At 42.1% G+C, this 12,803-nt stretch overlaps 1 protein-coding gene across 1 annotated transcript in view; it reads right to left on the bottom strand.

The window, feature by feature from the left end:
* The window catches only part of LOC125713046 (signal peptide peptidase-like 3), a 44,289-nt gene that overhangs the window by 7,262 nt on the left and 24,224 nt on the right, over positions 1 to 12,803 (bottom strand). The window contains exons 2-7 of the mRNA XM_048983829.1: positions 9,452 to 9,529; positions 3,186 to 3,277; positions 1,971 to 2,090; positions 1,212 to 1,290; positions 987 to 1,099; positions 796 to 902 (exon numbers count right to left, since the gene is read on the bottom strand). Coding sequence (XP_048839786.1) covers positions 796 to 902; positions 987 to 1,099; positions 1,212 to 1,290; positions 1,971 to 2,090; positions 3,186 to 3,277; positions 9,452 to 9,529 — 589 coding nt within the window. The remainder of the gene's footprint in view (positions 1 to 795; positions 903 to 986; positions 1,100 to 1,211; positions 1,291 to 1,970; positions 2,091 to 3,185; positions 3,278 to 9,451; positions 9,530 to 12,803) is intronic.

The raw sequence follows: 12,803 nt of genomic DNA, 5'->3' as shown, positions 1-12,803 counted from the left end.
ATAAAACCATGCGACTGAGTACTATGTCAACAATATGGCAGCTATCTTATGCTAAGAAAAAATGCATATGAAGTACTTGTTAGAATTCAAACCCTCTCTATAATTCGGCTGAGAGTAAAGACCTGCCTGTTTAGTACCTGCTGAGTGGAGGATGGATTCTGAACACTAAGCTGTTTGTGAGCCAGGCCTACATCACTATCACCTTAATACTGTTTGTTACACACCCTGCATGCTCCATAATCTGCAGGCGAGTGCCTTGCTTATGCTTACATAAATCCTCAGCCTACCCCTGTCTCACTGTCAAACCCTAGTACACCTAGGCTCTTTCAAACTGCATCTACTGCCAAAAGAAACAACAGGAATTTCCTTTCAACTATCCCTTCTGCTCCCTCACTCAAGGCTGCCCAGCCCTGAGCCTACAGATCGTCAGGTGGACACAGATAACCCAGCAAACAACAGTGAAGGAATCCTGTCTCTGCAAGATGCAATGGGTCAAATGGCCATCCACACCGGGGCTCCCCCTGCTTCCAGTGAGGAAGATGATCTGCTGTACCTCATCAGGTTTTATTTATATACATTGTTTGTGTTTGCACTTTTCATCCACACTGATCACCAGCACTACTCACTTGCACTGAAAGGATGGTTATATTTTTTCACAGTCCACAATGGGGGTGTCCCCATGGTAATCTACCTGCAGCAATACGAGTATTGTGTCATGCCCTAACAAACGGCAGGAGTGCCTGTTGCCGACATCCCGCCTAAAAGCTAACCTCTGTGAGACAGACATGGCCTTACCCAGAAGACGTCATAGATGAGCAGTCCAGACAAGAGTAGGCAGGACACCTTCAGGCTGGGTAGGCGCACGAAGGCGATCATGGCCACACACAGTCCCATGGCCAGAGCTGTTGGGACAAGGCTACAAGTAGTGAGACAGAGGGCGTGAGACTGGGTGAGCGATTGGGCCCGGGGGCAAGGGGTGACCATACCGTCCATGAGCAGCCAGTGTCCTGTCAGCACCCAGATCAGCACCAACATGACCGAAAGGGAGAAGGACAGCAACTCAGCCAGGGTGAATCGCCCACAGCATCCGAATGAGATCCTGCCAGAAGACAGCAGTGCAAACTCTTCAGTTTACGCAGCGTTTCATCCGTTCCATGACCCGACTCGCTCTCCCTTCCCATCCATGCCATAGGCACCACGAAGACACTTACTTGTTCTGTGGGGAGCAGGGTCTAGTCAGGTACTGGCACATGGGCAGCAGAAGGAAAGCAAACGCTATGGTTGCAAGAACTGGGGAAGCAAGAGGACAGATGAAGTGAATGGGCCACAAAGCAGCCTTTATGGAAAAAGCTAATAAATGGTGAACAGAACAAGCAAGTGCTGTCAAACAGCTCTAGCACCATTTTAAGAGACATCAGTCAGTGTCACAGTTCTGGTGAGTACTGCATGAAATATGTCATTTATTTCTAACAGAAACTCCATAGTAGTGTTGTTTTTACATTTTACTCAAGAGATTATCCCCATCAGTAGAAATTCAACAGCCGTGCAGTTGCCAGGATGAGGTCAAACGTTTATGACATGTAACAAGGTGAGGGAACGGTCACTGAACCGCATTCATATCAGACTGCGGCTGGATCTAAGCACCCCTGCTAAAACTTTCCCAGGTCCCCAAGAGGCACATAAAGCACCTATGAGTACATCTGATTGTCAAGAACACAGGGACACCCGAGAGCCTGTGCTTCTGCCTTCCCAGCCTGCCTGCAGCTCCAGTGCCAGAACTGCACCCTGAAAGCTGAGCATCTGAGGGACCAAAGTGGAGCGAGCTGTCAAATTAAGCCACGGAACCTGGTGTTTGGGGCATCCAATGGACTGGTTTGCCCTTGGAATCCTCCAAAATGAGTTTCATCAGAAAGGAAGGGACTGTAGAACACAAAGTTATGGATCCTCTAAATGGCAGCAAGCGCAATTACCTGCTGTGCATACGGTGAAGACGACCTGGACTGAGTCGAAGAAGAAAAACATAACAAGGAGAGAGACAGAGGCCCCGATGGGTAGAAAGAGAGCTTGCGTGGAGTCGATGGTCTGAATACCTGTGGATGGAAAGATGGACAGCTGTCTAACAAAATGTTCTACCCACTTTGCCCATACCGTAATAGTCTAGTCTAATCTGTGGTGTCAAACCTACGTCTTCCTAGAGCTGGGCAATATAGCCAAACATATTATCACGATAAAAAAATTCCTGTCAATAATGATGATTATTGCGATAAATGTCCATTTATTATTTCTCTCCAGTTTAAAGGCTGATTTTTACTCCTGAGTTAAAATGAAAGAAACTTTATCATCAGAACGTAACAAACACTTGCCAAACAGTAGTGACGGCCAAAATGATGCTTCTGGAACAATTTGTTCTATTTTCTGACCCCCCTAGATGTGGCTCTCGGTTTTAGGGCTAAAAGCATGCTAAAAAGTAATCCGAAAGCGCCAAAATGTACCAAACAACATTTCGCATTTCACAAATCTGAGACGAACAGATTATTTTAGTGGCTGAAAAACAGCGCCGCTGGCATTCTTCCTATCGTTTCTTAATTCTCTGTGGAGTATTGTTCTCAGGATAATTCATGAACTGAATTTTACTGTGGACTTTCCTTTTGGAATTTGCTGAATTGCTCTTATTGAGCTGGTTGTTTTGGACCGCCCTGCTCTCCTGGTGAGTTGCTCTGTTGTTTTGATGGTTTTGTTTGTTGTCTGCCTACCTTGCATTGTTATTTGTTCAATAAATCCCCTGTTTTCATAGCTGTGTTTGTGCTTGTGCTCCACTTCCGGTCCAGACAAGTAGTCACAGAGAAAATGACCTCATTCTGTGACGCAAAGCCTGTTGCCAGCAACAGTGTTTCTACTGAATCATATCAAACTCATATGGAGCATTTGGCACCTCGATATTGGAAAAATTATATTGCAACAATCATTGCTATAGTTTTATCGCCCAGCAATACTTCTTCCACATTTACATTTAAAATAAAAATTATCAGAAAAGTGGACATTTATATTTCTCAACAGCTATGATTACTTTTGTACACGCAATAATTTAACAGACTGAGGTAGTTAGCTTTAGTCTGCATAATCCTGTCCACTTTGCTCATGCTATACTCCCCATCCCATTTGCAAGGGCTTCCCACCAGACTCACTGTTGCTGGGATTATTGTTGTTGAAGCTGCTGGGTGTCGTAGGATTTCCATCTTTGTCTTTCTCTTGATTCTCAAAGTCCATGTTTAGTGACCTGCACGAATGAGGGGGGATAAGATTGAGCTGAACACTTTTATGCTTAACAGTTGTATTAAATAAGCAAAGGCAAGGTAGATAAACTTTTTAAAAAATTATTTGTTATTTTTAAAAACAGGACATTATTATAAATAAAACTAATTAGCTTTCAGTGGTGTTTAAATTTCATGCAGGCCATCCTGTGCCCTCAATTCCTCCTGAATTTGAATAGCACTTCCCCTGGGGCTAGCTGGTATAACCACACTCATGTTCCTTTTCCAGGATTTAACATGCAGTTCTAAGCATTGAGTGACACACTGTGCCAGTCCCTTGTGTAGTCATGAAACTCAGCACTGATGTTCTAACCATTAGCCTGGGTATTACTGCTGCTAAAACAGATATCTGATACATGCTGTTTGCAGACCATGTACATTAGTGTAAAAGGTGCTATTTCTGGCTTTGGGCTCTGAGACATGTCGGGACAGTGCTTAACCTTCATGGTATATGGACAGTTTCCCTTTGTCCGAGGTAGGGATTAAAACAATGATATTCCTCATACTCATTATATGCTAAATAAAACAATGGGAATCCTAACAACGATTATTAGCACCTGCAGACTGCAGAGATTACTGCACGCTCCCAGTTTACCCAGATAACACATACATACATAAATACATACATACATACATACAGCATACATACACAACAAAGAAACCGGGGCAGCAGGAACTTGCAGTAACAAAGCAGCCACTTGGCAGCTGAGTGAGGCCCAGGCCTCCTTATTGTCTGGATGCAGACTAACGACTTCCGTCTCTTATAAAATGACTCCACGGCATGTTGTATCACGTCACTGCAAGTATGAGATTCCCAGTTCAGGAAGAAGGTCGGTTACACCCTCTTCCACCAAAGTGCATTCTGAAGGCAGGTCAATGACGCCAACAGAGGTCTGTTTTAACCTTAACTGACAGGCAGGAAGGAGGAACACGGACAGGCTACTGCCAAATGGCCTGGGCCTGGGACCAGGCTGAGCTTCATGTGCCCTTCTCCCACTCGCTCCCTGTCAGGCTCCCAGACCTGCCAGTACTTTCACCAGTTTGTGGCAAGATGCATTTGGATGGATTGTTCTGAGCTGTTAATGCACGTTAATAGCAGGATTTTGCAAGGAAAACAGATTCAGCACAGGATGTTATAAACTGTCAATATATACTGAACAAAAATATAAACGCAACACTCTTGTTTCTGCTCCCATTTTTCATGAGATGGACTTAAAGACCTACAATTCATTCCAGATACACAATATTACCATTTCTCTCAAACATTTCTCACAAATCAGTCTAAATGTGTGATAGTGAGCACTTCTGCTTTGCTGAGATAATCCATCCCACCTCACAGGTGTGCCACATCAAGATGCTGATCTGACATCATGGGTAGTGCACAGGTGTACCTTATACTGCCCACAATAAAAGGCCACCCTGGAATGTGCAGTTTTTTGCTTTATTGGGGGTCTGGGGACTCAGAACCGGTCAGTATCTGGTGTGACCACCATTTGCCTCATGCAATGCAACACATCTTCTTCGCATAGAGTTTATCAGATTGTCAATTGTGGCCTGTGGAATGTTGGTCCACTCCTCTTCAATGGCTGTGCGAAGTTGTTGGATATTAGTGGGAACTGGTACACGCTGTCGTATACGCCGGTCAAGCACATCCCAAACATGCTCAACGGGTGACATGTCCGGTGAGTATGCTGGCCATGCAAGAACTGGGACATTTTCAGCTTCCAAGAACTGTGTACAGATCCTTGCAACATGGGGCCGTGCATTATCTGTCTGAGTGGCTGGTCTCAGACGATCTTGGAGGTGAACCTGCTGGATGTGGAGGTCCTGGGCTGGTGTGGTTACACGTGGTCTGCGGTTGTGAGGCCGGTTGGATGTACTGCCATATTCTCTGAAACGCCTTTGGAGACGGCTTATGGTTGAGAAATGAACATTCAATGCACGAGCAACAGATCTGGTTGACATTCCTGCTGTCAGCATGCCAATTGCACGCTCCCTCAATGCTTGTGGCATCTGTGGCATTTTGCTGTGAGACAAAACTGCACATTCCAGGGTGGCCTTTTATTGTGGGCAGTATAAGGTACACCTGTGCACTACCCATGATGTCAGATCAGCATCTTGATGTGGCACACCTGTGAGGTGGGATGGATTATCTCAGCAAAGCAGAAGTGCTCACTATCACACATTTAGACTGATTTGTGAGAAATGTTTGAGAGAAATGGTAATATTGTGTATCTGGAATGAACTGTAGATCTTTAAGTCCATCTCATGAAAAATGGGAGCAAAAACAAAAGTGTTGCGTTTATATTTTTGTTCAGTGTAGATGCACCTCAAAATGTAACTTGGCGCCATAGTTACTATTTAACCCCCGATTAAGAAAAGGGATATTAAACAAGATTAATGTAATCTACCAAACTCTACTCAGAAGAGTTCCTAAATCACATGCAAGAGAGCATGAAGCTCAGAAGCATACATAAGAGGAAAAAAGCACCTTAAATTTTCTACACCCAGTCAGAAACAAAAATTACTTCAACCATCACAAAATAAGGTTATATTACACAAGTCAATGAATGGAAGTGATGCTTTGTAGGAGGAATGAAGTCTAACCAAAGCAATAACACAAATGACCAGCCTAAGCCAATACTGTAGTGGCTTAGCCTTCTGCTCAGTTTTAAGCCCATAACACACTAAGGCATAGTGAAATACCTTAAAGTCCCAACGTAACCGTAAAAACAGAATTCCATCTATTTAATTATCCATCCATTTGAGGCTCACCAGGAAGCACAGAGCACGAACCAGGAGTCAACATGGCACACAGTTTTTACTACAAATGTAAAAAAAAAGCACATCATTCTAATTTTATGTCACAAGATCATGCCAGGGTTCCAGACTGTGACCAAAATGGTTGTGCATGCAACCCTTTATTGAGTATGTGCCATTTTAAATTTCACTTGGTCGCATCTGTGCCAGTGCATCATAGTCATTAGGATACTTTGCTCCTGCATGGGAACTGCGTTAAGAAATTGCGACTGAATTTCTTTTTCTCCTTCCCTGGTTCAGTGTGTCTTTTTTTGCAAAATTGATCTCTCCTTGCCTGCATGTAGGAGTACATACATACTGTATATGTGCATTCATGATAAAACGCGCAAAACCATGGTGCCAAAGCGAAGCTGTGATGTTAAAAAAGAAGCTGTCTATAGCTGGTTATAAATAAAAAAAAAATTGATAAAAAGAAAGAGGAGGAGGCTGGTGGAGTGGGAGAGCCAGAGAGAGGTCTCAGGACAGTCGCATGTGACGCTGAGAGTTACATTAAGCTAGTGTTCAGAATAAAATATTTCGCGAGAGCAGTAAGGACGCTTTCCACTGCAGCAGATACCATACTTTTGGTACTCTTGCTTTGCCACTGACTTCCGGTCGAGTACCAGTACCAAAAATTCCAGTACCCAAAGTGCCGAACGTGCAAGCCAAAACCATTTATTTAGTCATTTAACCTAAAAAACAGTGCTCACGATGGTGACTAAAATGGTCATCATTATTTTTCCAAAAAGTTTTTTTTCCATTCATTGGTAATGACGACTGCCTCTCATAATCCAAGAAAAATAAATAAAGCAAGAAAAGTGGCAACTTTTAATTATGTACACTTCGTCTTTCCTGCTACATTATCACCCCATTAAAACGTGGATCGATCCAGAGCAGTGTTGACAGATTGGCTGGGATTTGTAAAATCATTGCGCTGGAAACTCTTCACGCTATCTGGCAGCCTGTTGTGGAGAGTATGGAGCCCCAGAAGGGGCAGGGAGGGAACAAAACAAACAAACAAAAAAAAAATCAATGGTTGAGGAAAAAAATTGACTCTCAGAAAGGTGGGAGGGACTTTTGTGAGACCCCAAAATACTTTTCCAATACCATTAATAATGCACCGTGTCCGTTTAAAGCACAAAACATAGAATTAGTTTAGGGACTAATAAGTATAAACCTAAACAATACAGACATATCCCATAAAGCTATACAATGAGGGACAATGCACACTATGCAAACTATGAAAGATAAAACAGCTGGAAAACTGCACATAAAGCTAACTTTACCCTGGTGTTGGAGTTCAGGTTTTTACTCAAATCCGCTTTCTGGAATATTTCGGTATAGATCCACCTATCCCCACATACATCATCAAACAAAAATACCAGGGAGGTATATCCGAAAATGGGTTCGGGTTTAAACCGTAATTATGACACCGTGGGAACGTTACCTTTATATTCAGGTTTCCAGTTGTAATATCTTTCAACAAAAGCATGCAAGCAACACCCCTTTGTTTTCCAGATTTCTTTACGGGTGAATTTTAATTAATATTTCATTGTTTGTGTGTGCACTTCATGTTCAACAGCCCAGCTGTCTTCCTTACATATTGCATATTACATATTGCATTTTTCTTTGTCTTTTATTATGATGTTGTTATATATAAGAACGCAGAAGGTAATAGCAGGCAGATCAGATAGTTCAGATAGGAAAAAGACATGGTAGTGTGAGGTAGACTACAGGCAAAATGTGCCATGTAAGCATTTTTTTAAATTTATTTTACATTTGGCATCAATGGCACGTGATGGACATTTGACTCCTAAATATTTTTTTTGTCTGTCTGAAGTCCTGCAAGACGTAGTGCTCTCATTGCGTGCAGTAGTAACTTACAGGGGGATAATTTAGATGGTTTGTACATTACATAAAATGTCTTGCTAGGAAAAGACAAAAATAATTTGGCATACAAAGTATACTGTTTGTTTAGAAACTGGTACTTTTATGTTATCATCCAGGCTAGCAGACTGTTAGGGTTACGGGTGCCTGTTTATAAGAAAGGTGCGACCAGATCATATGCTGACGCAACCAATTGAGAAAGTTGGTAGCAGCAATACAACCACTGGAAAACTTAGTCTGGACCCCTGCATGCATTTATGTGAAGCTCGCCTACAACATCTACATTTTTTATGGATGCTTTGCAATCAAAACCCAAATAAAAATTACAGAAAACTAAGTATCCATCCCACAATTGATGGAATTACAGTCCATTGTCAATCAGTGTCTAAATTAACCCAACAGGAGCCAACAAACTGACCAATAGAAGATTGCAGTGAATTACTGTGGGTTCCAAAGTCATCTTAGACTTCAGGCAATTTGAAATAAAATCCATATAAACATGTTCTGCTGCAAATGGTAGTGATTTATTGATTATGCTGATTCCTAATGCCACGCCAGCAACTTGAGCCCATATTCAAGGCGAGAGTAAATGGGTATTAAAACATTGAAGAACCAGAAAGGTAAGAACTTCACAAATGGTTGTGAGGAAGTCCGCATTAAAATAGACACAGTGGCAGATTAACCTATGGCATTTTTCTACTGTCACAATGAATTGAGCCATACCCAAGCTGAACTGCGAAGACATGGTTTTCCATCAATTATGAGAGCTGTATCTGACCCCTACCTGCGCTGACATGGTCCTGCATACTAGCAAGAATGAAAGCATGACTCAACTGAGCTGGTTATGTCACCACCAACTGATTAGTCGAAATGCATGGAGACAAGAAAGATCCGATCTGCATCGATATGCAATGATTATCTGAAGAAAAAAAGGACATATTCTATATATCATTCGTTATTAGAAGCAACGCACATCAAGATATATTAGCGCATTGCCGTTAACTCGGAACTTCCCAACTCTGATTAGAAAAAGTACTGCAGAGCAGCTTAAAATAATGGATTCAGAATGCAAATTTATGCAAGCTAATATTAATCTGCTAGCATTTGATGCTAACAGAACATTGCAATTCTCACAGTGGAAATTAGCACATAGCAAATCATGATGTACACGGTGTGAACAGTAAACAGGGGTCTTTTCGGTTTTATGTCACTGCCGCTCTCCAAACTCGGCAGCACCTTTACCGGGCTTTATCCGCGAATTGTATCCGCGCTGTAACTAGTGTCTCTTCACAGTACAGGTTGGGTATGGCCTGGTTCCTGTATGCCAGTGGAAAAGCGCAGTTTGTCTTAAGTTCATTTTCTGTGTGCTGTTTTTCTTACATTCTTTCTAAAATGTCCTGCCATTTAGTCCTTATACAGTATTAATATTCTTAATGTGGGTTCAGCATACTCACCTGAAGCTGCCGTAGACTATAAGAAGTATGGAGATGAGGAAAGTCGACACCTGGCTAGAGTCAACAAGGGAATATGCCCTGTGGGAGGAGAAAGAAGACAATTAGTTTCACACTTCAGCAGTGTTTTTCAAAGCCACTCCAGCTGCTAATTTTTACAGCATAATCTTTCAGCGAGGGATTTACAAGGTTAAAAAATATATATATTATGACACTGGGACAAATGCAGTGCTTGTTTTTGCGGGTGTAAAGTTTACCAGATTTAAGTCAGCATTTAGCTCTTAGATGTCAAAAGGGGACAAGACAGGCATTTTCTAACTCACATAACCATAAACCCTGAATTAAGAACAGGTGCGTTCACAGGAAGTCAGTCTGATTGTAGTTCTATGGAGGTAGTTCTGGGACACTTTAGCACATATTCCAGACTAGGTACTTCTCATTCAAATACAAACTACTGGGGAGGAACTTACAATGATGTCTTATGGACTGGTTGACCACAAGCAGCACTGCTAACTTGGAAGTTATGTGGTGGTGTGGTTTTGAATCATGTTTGAAGTTTAACCTACTAGCTTTTTGCGTCTCCCAAGCTTATTTAGCATAAAGGTTTCAGTTCTGTTGTGCAGTGTGAAAATGACAGGCAATAGTGGCCAGGGGTTACAAAAGTCCCTGGTCGAGACATATCAGGGACTTGTAAACCGGGACCAGGTTCTGGAACTTCAGTGTGAAAACACCTTAAGACTAATGAGCAATAGAAAAGTCCCAGAAGAGAAGCATTTCAATTGAGCACACCAACAAATTACTGTCAAAACAATGATTTTTCTCTCCATACGCCATCGTTGGATGTTGAGGAACTACAAGTGCAATAAAAAGCATACACTGTTGAGCTCATCTGTGAAGAAAATGGGCTGCTGACATTATTAAAGTTAAAACAAATCTATTCATGAACTGTGTTAAAAATTTCACATATGCTTTCCCAAAATGACACATTTATCACATACGTGGATCACATGTCAAAGTCCTGACACTCAAACTATGTAGTTTGTAAGAAAAAAAAACTACCAATTTCAATGTGACTAATATTCTGTAGCCTTATTTTCCCGTAAGGTACAACTGAAATATTCAAAACATTCACCAATATTTCCAAAACAATATTTTCAGTAATTAACAAGTCTGATATTTGCAAATCAGTCAATTTACATATTATCTTGTTCATGCAAAAATAACATTAATATAATTCAGAAACATAACAAAGACAGCAAGTGCAGGAAGGCTCAGAAGCTTGTTCCACAAGGGTTTTCATAGTTTTGCACAAGACTGACATTTAAACCCAAGCAGCTGAACCAGTCTACTGTAAGGGAGGGAACAGTGTAGGCCTTGCTGAAATAACTCTGTAAGAAAGTGAAGGACACGCCCACTTTGGGATCTTGTAGGACATCTCTTCTATTCCAAAATAACTCGCATCTGGAGTCAATCTACGGCCACTTCTCTAAACAATCACCAAGCAAGTGAGTGTGTTAGGGTGCTGCTCATTTGCTTTGTTTTTCCACTCGTTTTTTTCTTAAGCCCTATACTATAGTGACATGCAGCTGACCTGCAGTTCACAGCAGCAGTGATGAGAAGAGCCGAATATTAGCTTAGCACCCTAAGAGAGAACCAGCCCTCAACACCCCCAACGTATGCCTGACGTCTGTCACAGGGCGCAGGCTCTGTTGACTCAGCAACTGCTTATTTGGTTACTTCCGTGTACAGTAGCACTCTGCACTTAAAAACAGCTCAATTCCTGAGGGTGATCGGGAAACACCGAGGACTGGACTGCACAGAGCCCTTCAAATGCAAATTCGGGAGGTGACGCCCCCCCCCGGACACACCTGAGTATGTAGACAAGCCCCGAGAGAGTGTCTATTTATAGGTGTGAGTTCAGAGGAAGCAGCGGGTGGGGAAATCACTTCCTTGGCTGCTTGCCACACCTTGGGCCATTGAGAATGCACTACAGCTGCTTTCCAGCATGAGAGACATACCGCTCTGAAGGTCTGGGCGCAAGATGGCTTAGTAAAAGCATGGATCAAAGTAAGAAAAGCAGCCGCCCACAAGTGGCCTGCTGTTTCCGCTAGTTACTCAAGCCCTCTGACGCAGTGGCTGGCAGAGTACAATGAAGGAATGTGGCGGCAGTATGACACAGGTGCCACCTGTCCCACTAAAGGATTCCCGCAGAATGACAAAGAGACATCGGCTGTTACCTGTACGACGCCACACTGACCTTCCTGTGGAATTCGCTAGCGACAGACCTGCAGGCAATGCTGGCAGTGCTACTGCACTGTCTCTCACTGGAAGATGCAATCAGAAACTGGACAGCATGTGGCCAGCAATATAATGCAGATAATTATACGGCTGGATAAGTAAGCGCACTCTGCATGAATCTCATGGTGATCGTTCTGACCTCGTAATAAATAAATAAATTCAGCAATTAAAAGTGAGCGGCATGGTGCTCAGTGGGTAACACAGTTGCCTCACACCTCCAGGGATAAGGGGAGTGTGATTGTGCCCAGTGATGGAACAGCCTCTTGTCCAGGGTGTTCCCTGCCTTGTGCTCTACGGTGACAAATAGGGCTGCACCACATCACATCATGATTATATGGTGCAACCACAATAATCACCAGGTGATGGGCGTAAACATTTCAATGGATGATGGCTCTTCAATACAATATGGATATTTACTTATGCCCACAATTCAGCAAGAAGATTAGTAATACTTAATCTAAAATATCAACGAGAAGCATTTTGTGACACCCAAAAGTTAGTGATTTCTATAAACTCGGTGTATGTATAATAAACATGCTGGACTTTACACTACAAAAAGTACCGCCATACCACCGGCATCTTTTTACCTTGTTTAACTACAGTATCTCCTATCTTGTAAAAGATGCTGTGGCTGCTGAGCTGTCCCTCTCTTCACCGCTACTTCTGGTATGTCATGGAAGCGATAAACACTGAACAGTAGCATGTGGTGTGCTCTGCTACCCAAATTTAATAAGCATAACAATATGCCAAATTAGATTATAACTTTAAGGCAATGTCAATTTTGACAGCAAAATTATTTAGTTTTAATCATAGTCTATTGACTAAAATGTAACTTAGTTTCAGTCAAATTTAGTTTTAGTTTACTAAATATCATAAGATTACAGTCGACTAAAACTACAGGTGATTTAGTCGACTAAAATTAAAAGTGCAAAGTATAATGTTTAAAAAGTTTCCCTTCGATTTCTGAAAGTCATTATGTTCAGGATAAAATAAAACCAATATTAAGGAATGTATTAATGTCTGACTGTGCAGTACACAAATGCACAGATTTCATTCT

Source organism: Brienomyrus brachyistius, chromosome 2, assembly GCF_023856365.1.
Source record: "Brienomyrus brachyistius isolate T26 chromosome 2, BBRACH_0.4, whole genome shotgun sequence".
NCBI classification, from domain to species: Eukaryota; Metazoa; Chordata; class Actinopteri; order Osteoglossiformes; family Mormyridae; genus Brienomyrus; species Brienomyrus brachyistius.
The sequence above is the reverse complement of the archived record's forward strand: the minus strand, read 5'-3'. Positions and strand labels throughout refer to the sequence as shown.